Below are 9718 nucleotides of genomic sequence, written 5' to 3' on the forward strand. Positions count from 1 at the left end.
CGCTCGGGTTCAGTTAGAGCCCAACGCCTTGTTCGGGTTCAGTTAGAGCCAACGCCTCGCACACACACGCGTACGTGTATGAGAGAAACGCGCATCGCTTGGCCCCCGACCTCCCACCGTAACCGGGGACTCCCCGAAATTTTCCTCCCCCTCGCTTCTACCACGGTTTTTTCCGTCATGGACGGCCCAAAGAATGTCATGCAGCTGCGTCTCCGGCCCGCTCAGGACGAAAAGCCCATTTTCTATCATGATTTTTTGTCATAGAAGTAGGAGCCCACCACATCTATGATGATACCGGGTTTTGTCACAATTATCGTCATAGAAGTGTCATATGTATGACAGAAAAAAATTTCGTTCGGCCCAAAATGTCACGGATGTGTCTTTTTTTGTAGTGTTTGGAGTTGTGCAGAATAGGTGGCCTGGCGTAGCTTTTCCAGGTCCAGATTTCCACCTGCCAGAATTCTCCCTCTTGGTGTGTACCTTGCAAATTATGAGAAAAAAGGCATTAGAATTACTCCGAAAAGCATTATTATGGATAAAAACATTATAAATAACAGTAAGAAATCATGATGCGAAATGGACGTATCAGGGCGCGAGAGGAATAAAGTGATCCATTGTGCTGCTTGGTGGGCATGGTGCCGCCATGATGTCTACTATGCAACTTTTCTTCTTGTAGACTCTGTTGGGCCTCCAAGCGCCGAGTTTTGTAGGACATCAACAAATTTCTGTCAAGTGCATCCTAAGGTTTAACAATTCGTGGGAGGTGTAGGATGAAGATGGTCTCCCTCAAACAACCCTACAATCAAATACAAGAAATATCTTGTGTCCCCAACACACCCAATATAATGTTAAATTGTATAGGTGCACTAGTTCGATGAAAAGATGGTGATACGAGTGTAGTATGGACAATAGATATATATTTTTGCAATCTAAAATAATAAAATAGCAAGGTAGCAAGTAACAAGAGCGAGCACAAAAGGTATTGCAATGCTTGGAAACAAGGCCTAGGGTTCATATTTTCAGTAATGCAATCTCTCAACAGTGCTAACATAACTGAATCATATAACATTCCCTCAACGTGCGACAAAGAATCGCTTCAAAGTTCTTATCAATAGCGGAGAACATAAGATGAAATTGTTGTACGGTACGAAACCACCTCAAAGTTATCTTTTCCGATCAATCTATTGAGCCATCTCTGCAAGTGTCACAAATAGCCCCAGAGTTCGTACTAAAATAACACCATATGATACACATCAACCAACTCTAATGTCACCTAGATACTCCAATGTCACCACAAGTATGCGTGAGATGATTATTCGATACAGATCAAACAATTTGAGATTCATAATATTCAATCCAACACAAAGAACTTCAAAGAGTACCCCAAAGTTTCTACCGGAGAAAGTAGGACGAAAATGTGTATCAACCTCTATGCCTAGATTACCCCAATGTCACCACGGGAATCCGCAAGTTCATTACTAAAACATATATCAAGTGACTCAATAGAATACCCCATTGTCACCACAGGTATCCACATGCAAGACATACATCAAGTGATCTCAAATCCAATATTCAATCCGATAATAATGAAACCTCAAAGGGCAAGACTCAATTCATCACAACAAAGATAGAGGGGGGAAGAACACCATATGATCCAACTATATTAACAAAGCTCATGGTACATCAAGATCGGGCCCTATCAAGATCACGAGAGAGAGAGAGGGGAGGAGAGAGAGAGAGAGAGAGAGATCAAACACATAGCTACTGGTACATACCCTTAGCCCCGGGGCTGAACTACACCCGCCTCATCATGGAAGCAACGAGGATGATGAAGACGGCCTCTGGTGATGACTTCCCTACTCCGGGGATGATGAAAGGAGCTATATCATCCGGAGCTATATTATCTAGGTTTCTTTACGGAGGTTTCCCAATATATAGGAATTTTTTAGCATTGGATTCACACCAGGGGGTTCCCGAGGGTCCCACAAGCTCAGGTGGCGCGCCCTAGGTGGGGCCCACCCAGGCTTGTGCCCCCCTAAACACCTTGTGGCTCCCTCCTGAAGCTTCCCGGATCTCTTATTTTCCATAAAAAATCATCATAAATTTTCGTGGCATTTGGACTCATTTGGTATGGATTTTCTAAAAAAACCAAAAACATGTAGAAAACAACAACTGGCACTGGGCACTAGGTTAATAGGTTAGTTCATGAAAATCATATAAAAGTGCACCAAAACCATATGAAATTGTTGTAAACATGGCATGAATACTTCTTAAATTATAGATGCGTTGGAGATGTATCATGCCACACCTCTCCAACGAAGACGCACCTCCCCCAAAGGAGGGAACTTCGGGAACTATATCGTCGTCTCCACGTGCGGTTTATTATTTACTTCACTTACTTGTCGCAAGCTTATTTTAAGTGTTAATCTTTCTAGCTTGTTGTTGTTCTTGAGCTTGACATGTAAGTTATCTATCTAGTTGCATATCTAGATAACCTATATTCTTGTTGTATCTCTTAAAAATTCAAAAAAGAAGTTAAAAATTGTTAGTCGCCCATTCACCCCCTCTAGTCGACCATAATGATCCTTTCACCAATGTTGCCACAAGTTGATCAGGTCGCAACATGATGATCGAAGCTCGTTTGCTGAAGCCATTGTTACTTACATAAGAAACAATTATTCTTGTGGTAGGATGCCTCCATAGAGTCTAACAATAGCGGTGAGTGATCGAAACCAAGATGAAGCTCCACACGGGGGCGAGCGAATCACGAACTGCAACATCCACTACTCGAGACCAAAACCCTATCCAAGACGCGCCGAGTGGTCGAGCTGCTTGTTTGTCCATGTGACCCCCCCCCCCCCCATTGTCAATGCCTCAAGGGCATAAGCAATGTTGAAACCTCTTATACTTGACACCGTGAATGAGGCTAAAGTAAAACGACAACCATTATCGGGTGGGGTGATAACAAAAACTTTCTATGGAGTTTCCGCAAGGAATTTTGTGGACCGAGAATTCTGCAAGAATCCTTTCAATGATCACTCCCACTTGAAGTGATGGCAGCATAACATACACTTGCGACGAACATGGTATTGTAGCCACAAGATAAATTGAAGAAGAGTGGTGACAACAACAATGGTTGATAGCTGAGGAATGAAACACATTAGTGTATGATGCAACCAACAAACCTCACAAGGGAGGTGGAACATTATGATAGGGAGGAAGGTGTTGATGATTATGGGTGGCATAAGCGTTGTTAGATTTGGATCCGTTGTTTCAAATATGTTTGACTAAACCGAAACAGAATAACTTAATGTTAAATCTACTCGCTATGCACCTTTTTGGACTCTAAAAATAGACACGTGCAATATTTTGATGTCATGGCCAACAACACAAGAATTTAGGAATTGGATTTATAAATGCTCCACGAGAATTTTACAAGAATTTAGTGACATAGAAGGTTTAAGCAAGACATTTTTTTCCCCAAGAGGTTCCTCATATTATCTCCAAGAAGATTATGGATTGTTCCATTTCATATGAATATCGGATAACTTCCGCAACATATTCCAATCTTCCGGAATGCATATAAGTCCTGTCAACTGAGACCGTCAAGCCGAAGAGGCCCTCGAATTGAAAGCACGTAAGTAAGTCTGACTGCGTGTTGCTCGAATATTGGTGTTAATCAATCTGATATTTCGATTGGCATAGCAAGGAATGGCGTGCCTCCAATTCTAGTGGAGAATGTATATCTTGCCTTGTACAAATGTATATTGCACAACTTGCCACATGATCTTGCTATGTGTACTTGTGTAGTTTCTACTGTACTACACTGAAGACTGAAGAGTCCAAGCTTTTCACTCAACTTCAGCGGAGGAAGGCAAGGTGTTTTGCCAATCCATGCATATATACGCTTGGGTCTCACGGTTACTTGGCTTCCTCAAGCTCCCCCTCCATTCCCGTGTCCTCGAGCTCCCTCAGCCCTCCGACCCTCTGCTCGATCTCCTCAAGCAGCTCCTCCCTCAGCAGATCCCCCCTCGCGGTCGCCTCGATGTCCTCTTGCTGCAAATTAAATTCAGCATTGCAACATAGCCACACATGTCTTCAGCACAAGAATAGATTAATTTTGTGTCGACCGTTCGATTTGTCTGAATGTTCTTTCAACTGAATGGCAAAATAGAGGGAAGAGGCTGCATGCATACCCGATCGTAGTACCAGTGCACTGTGCCATCACCCCCCTGCCCCCTGTAATGCTCGCTGTCGTAGAACGGATCCTGTCAATTCATACAACAAGTGCCGCGTCACGAGGACGATCTAAGAAGATGATTAATTTCAACAACTCTGGAGATCACTGGTGGGGATTGCCGTGCTTGCCTTCATGGACGCGAAGAAGCAGACGCCCCAGACCGTGAACATGGCGTAGAACGTATCTACCCGAGCAAAAAGATGAACAAAAACGACGTAAGTTTCAGACATAACTGAAGTTGCATCCGGGCAAGAAGCACACGCACGAGTGAGTGACGAGAAGAAGAGTTCGTAGAAGTCTCACAGAAGCTCTTGATGGCCGTGTCGCTGAGATGCCAGATGGACTTGGTGACCACCCAGTCCCTCTGGTTGTCGACGTGCTCCACCATCGTCACCATCAGCGGCACCACGTCCAGCGGGAACGCCCTCGCCTTCAGAGCGTCGCCCCTCCTCCCGGCTGGCCTCTGCACTAGGTGCACCGTCGCGGGGCAGCTGCCGCTGCTTCTCCCGGACGGCAGAGCGGAGCAGTGGGAGTGTGGCTTCAGCAACGACGACGCCATTGCAGCTAGGTTGCTAGGTAGCGAGTGAGTTTTGTCGCTGGGACGAGCGCAGGGGAGCCGCTTGTAGGGTGGAACATTTTTTTTGGGTGGATAAGGTTTGCGGTGCTTTGGGCGGCCAGGTATTTTTCCTCCAGCGTATTCACAAACATTTTGGGGGACAAACGTCGTTTGCCCAGAAACGCTGGGCCTGGTTCAATGGATTCAAGTAGGCTTGGGTATCGTGGGCTTAGAACGGCCCATCTTGAGTTTAGTGCTGACCATGGTTGTTCGGCCTTTAATCCCTTTTGCGGAATTAGGTATCTCCCCCTTTTCATTACTTTGATAACCGAAATACAAAGTCTGAGAAATGACCAAGGAATGAATGGTGAAAAACGAGTTTGATGCACTTATGGAAACCCATTGAGTTCCAATACAGGCTTGAAAACGCCCAAGCTTCAACAAGTGCATCAACACAAAGAAAACAAAGTCTGGTGTGGCGACCTGCAACGATCGAAGACTCCTCATCGCCACCTTGAGCAAAATATAACGGGAACGGCTATGTATTGTTGTTCCCGAGACCTATTTAGCGCCTTCTGCACCACTTAAAGGGTAAATAGTATATGGCGCACACCCCCTGCGTGCACAGTTTCTAAGTGGGCCAGCCCATTAGGGCAAACCTTCCAACCTGCCATGTTTTTTCTGGGCGGCTTTTTCTTCTGTTTTCTTCCCAACACGGGTTTTCTAGTTTTCCTTTCCTTTTCCTTTTCTTTTTTTTCAATTTCGTTTTGTTTTACCTTTTTTATTTTTTATCAAATTCGTGTAATTTTCACAAGGTTGTGGTTTTTCAAATTTGAACGTTTTTTCTAATGTGAACTTTTTGGAAGTGAACCTTTTTCAATTTTTGGGAACTTTTTTCTAAAAATTGATGAACGTGTTTTTAAATTCAATGAACTTTGGGGGGGGGGGGGCAGAAAGGAAGAAAAAAGAAAAAAAGAAAAGAAAATGGGAAAAAGAAACCTTAAAACCAAAGAAAAAACAGGGAAATTAGCCAACATAAATAGGCGGGGGGGGGGGGGGGGGGGGGGAGAAGCTTCCAAGAATGATGCAAGCTTCCCAAAACCAGAGTACCCTACTGGATCGACCCACTTAGATCCCTTTTTAGATGATTGCTACATAAACACTTGCGAGGAGCGATGTGTTATATCAATTGTGTAAGATAACACCTTTCTCAATGATAACCTAGGCACATTATTTATTGGGCCACAATAGATATGTATCGAAAAGCTATTATGGTTTGTACATTCATATTTTTGGCGCCATATATTGTGAAATTAGTCCATTAATACAAAATAAAGAACATGAATGGTTTCGAGCAAGTTGGAGAGAGGCCAATTGCACGTGTCCTTGAAATGGTTACAAAGTTTAGGTGGATCACAATAGTTTTGTGTAGAGAAACGATGTGAAAATCAATGGACAACAATAAAATTTATAGAACTTTGCATTCCAAATACATGTTAAACTACATAGCGTGAATGTGGTAATGGCTAACAATTCACCCCACAAGAATAAGAAAGGAAAATTTCACTAAGAAACAAGCAGCACCAACAACCGAGAGTGGGAGAGGGGATCTTAATACACTTTAGAGTTATCTATTTTGTTACATATGACTTGATAGCTTTTTGATCCGCAAACCTCTGTAGGGTTATTTGCTAGATTTGTAAACCTTAAAACATTATACCAAGTGCTATAGTTATTTAAGGATATTATGCGGAATGATGCATATGTACACATTATAGCATATTAAAGGGGCGTACCTTAATTTCTGGAGTAAAATTATCTTTGTTTCTTAGACGTATGGTAAAATACTCCATAGAAAAAATCTTCAATAACCAAGAGTAACATTCTTTTACAACAAAACATAGTGTCACTATAGGAGTAGAAATTTATTGTAATGAAAAATATTAGAAATGCATGGAAAATTTGCAACACAACATTCTTTTACAAAAAAACATAGTGTCACTATTAATATTTCTACTTATATCAGAAATATAATATAATATTATATAGTATATCGAGGGATGTATCAATAAACCCAACATAAATTTGTCAGCTGAGTTATAATGGACTAAAAAAGTTTAGTATAAATATGAGAGACCATTTTTAACTTGCTAACATTCAGCCCAGCTTCTTCATAACCCGGCAAATCCCAAACTGGAGCATCATCTTAACCTCCTATCCAACTAGCTGAATTCATTAGTTGGCAAAAGAAGTAGCAGTTAAGTTTAATTTTGTAGGGGATTTGATCACATATGCTCCACCAGATAGCCCCTAACTTGTAAAAGCCCCCTTCCACATGAGCATGTTCAAACTTCACTCTCACTTGAGTAAACTCAATAGTAGGAAACTAGAGCTCCAAGGCATGTTCGGGAAGCTACAGGGTCAAGTCCAAGGAGAGGCATTTCACTCGAACCCACATTGAGGGAAGGAACTTGGAGACGCCACCGAGGATAACATAGGACTAAGTCATGCTTCATTGAGGCGACATAACCTTTTCAAATAAACATTGAAGTGTTAAGTTCATTCATGTATGGCGACTTTTGCCATAAGGCCATACACCCACTAATATATTTTCCCAAGTTATTTTTAAAAGCCTCTAATCAGTTGTTGTCCTCGCTACACCGATAATATATACAGTAGGCAACGAGCTGACGGGAGCCTGCTTGTAGGGTGGAACATTTTTTTGGTGGATTTGATTTGTAGTGCTTTGGGCGACCATCTATGTGTTCCTCCCAGATCCTATTTAACTCTTAACTCGCTAGTTACCGCACACCCCATCATACGATATTTAGGTAAGGGACCGGCCCATATATGCTATAACTTTTGTGGCTTTGTGAAGCTACTCGTTGGTTTTTTGTTTGTTTTTTCTTATCTTTATTTTTTCATTTTAAATTTCATAAAAAATCAAATTCGTGAACCTTTTTGAAAAATGCAAACAACTTGTATAAATCTGTGTTTTTTCTAAAACTCATGAACAATTTTGAAAATCACGAACAAGTTTCAAATCTATGAACTTTTAAAAATTCATGATTTTTTTCAAAGTCGTGCTTTTTTAAAATTAACAAAATATACCAAATTTTGTTTTTTAAAACAATTTTTGAACTTTTACAAATTCATGATTTTTAAAAATCATAGTTTTTTTAATTTTTTCAAATTTGTGAAGAATTTTATATTTCATAGAAAATTTTAAATATATTAAAAATTCGATAGCTTGTTTCTTTTAAATGAGGAGGTGTTTTTTCAGAAGAACGAGAAAAAAAGAGGTGGGCCAGCGTACAATAGCAGACGAAGCAGTCGAGCATGAGCAATAAACTTGGCCGCCCCAAAAATGAGCGTGTTGTTATCGCTAGTGTGCCAACCAGTGCCATAAGCGCTACAGAGGAGCTCCCATTTTTCCTCCAACATATTTTCAAACAATCTATGGACAGATGTTTGCGTAGAAACACTGGGCCTAGTTCAAGAGGCTTGGGCTTCTTGGGCTTAAATCGGCCCATCTTGAAGTTTAGTGTTGACCATTCTAGGGCCTTTATTTCTTCCGAATTAGTTTTCTCACAACTTTCATTACTTTGATAAAATATAAAGTCCTCGAGAGCGTAACAAGGAATGAAAGTCAAAAAACAAGCTCGATGCACTTATGGGAACCCGTCAAATTTCAGTAGGAGCTTGAAAATGTCCAAGCTTCGACAAGCTAGCTTGAACCCACAAATTTCTGGTCAGGTCGTTGAGATGTGTTGCTCAAGTCTAGGTTTAGGATAGGCCACCCCAGCAAAACATGGTATCATAAACACTACAACACAGAGCACAAAGTCTGATTATGTGACTTCTAGTGCTCAAAGACTCCTCATTGCCACATTGAACAAAAGATAACACCTTCCTTGGTGTCAACCAGGGCACCTTATCTATTCTGGGCCACAATACATTTGTATCAAAAAGAGAAAAGGTTATATATTCATTATATGTGGTTTTTGAAATTAGTACATGAATATAAAATAAGGATAGGAATTGTTTCAAGCAAGTTGGAGAGAGCCTAAATTGAATGTGTATTTGTAATGGCTACAAAGTTTTGTAGGGAAAAATAATGTGAAAATCAAATAGACAACAATGCAATTCATAAACTTTGTATTACAAACACGCATGCATGTCACAACCTACTGAACATCAATGTGCCAATGCCTGACCACTTACCTGCAAGAACGAGAAGGGAAATTTTGACCAAGAAACAAGCACACTAACAAGCAAAACTGGGATAGTGGACCCTACATGCACTCTAGAGTTATCTATTTAGCAACATGTGCACTTGGTCATTTTGTGATGCAAAAACATATGCCTGGCTATTTGCTAAATTTGTAATCTCTAAAAAACTTCACTAAGTGTCATAGCTATTTAAGGATATTTTGAATAATGATGCATACAAACGCACGATGGCATAATAAATGGGCATATATTAATTGGTCGAGTAATGTGATCTTAGTTTGGTTAGATCTATGGTGAAATCCATTATAGAAAAGATTTTATTGAACAAACCAGAGTAACAAACTTTTATACAACAAAACATAGTGTCACTTTAGCACTAGAAATTTATTGTAGTGACAAATATTAGAAATGTATGAGTTTTTTCACCATAACATATATATTAGCATGTTTACCTTGCATTATAAATGCTTCTGCTTATACACTAGTAGAAAAACGACCTAATGTGGGACACATTAGTCCCGGTTCAATTTTGGCCCGGTACTAATGGTACCATTAGTGCCGGTTCGAACGGCTATGCATTAATGCCGGTTCGTGTTGAACCTTTAGTACCGGTTCGTTCCACGAATCGGTACTAAAGGGGTGGTGGCAGGCTGGCGTCAGGCCGGGGCCCCATGATCACCTTTAGTCCC

General features: G+C 41.0%; 1 protein-coding gene across 1 annotated transcript; it reads right to left on the reverse strand.

Annotated features, from left to right (window-relative positions):
- Positions 1-3638: 3638 nt before the first annotated feature.
- LOC123128385 (photosynthetic NDH subunit of subcomplex B 4, chloroplastic) lies at positions 3639-4886 on the reverse strand. The gene is made up of 4 exons (XM_044548369.1): positions 4544-4886; positions 4369-4424; positions 4197-4268; positions 3639-4056 (listed from the first exon to the last, which is right to left on the reverse strand). The coding sequence occupies exons 1-4, from the start codon at positions 4797-4799 to the stop codon at positions 3922-3924; spliced, it is 519 nt and encodes a 172-aa protein (XP_044404304.1). The 5' UTR covers positions 4800-4886; the 3' UTR covers positions 3639-3921.
- Positions 4887-9718: the final 4832 nt, after the last annotated feature.

Source organism: Triticum aestivum, chromosome 6A (assembly GCF_018294505.1).
Source record: "Triticum aestivum cultivar Chinese Spring chromosome 6A, IWGSC CS RefSeq v2.1, whole genome shotgun sequence".
NCBI classification, from domain to species: Eukaryota; Viridiplantae; Streptophyta; class Magnoliopsida; order Poales; family Poaceae; genus Triticum; species Triticum aestivum.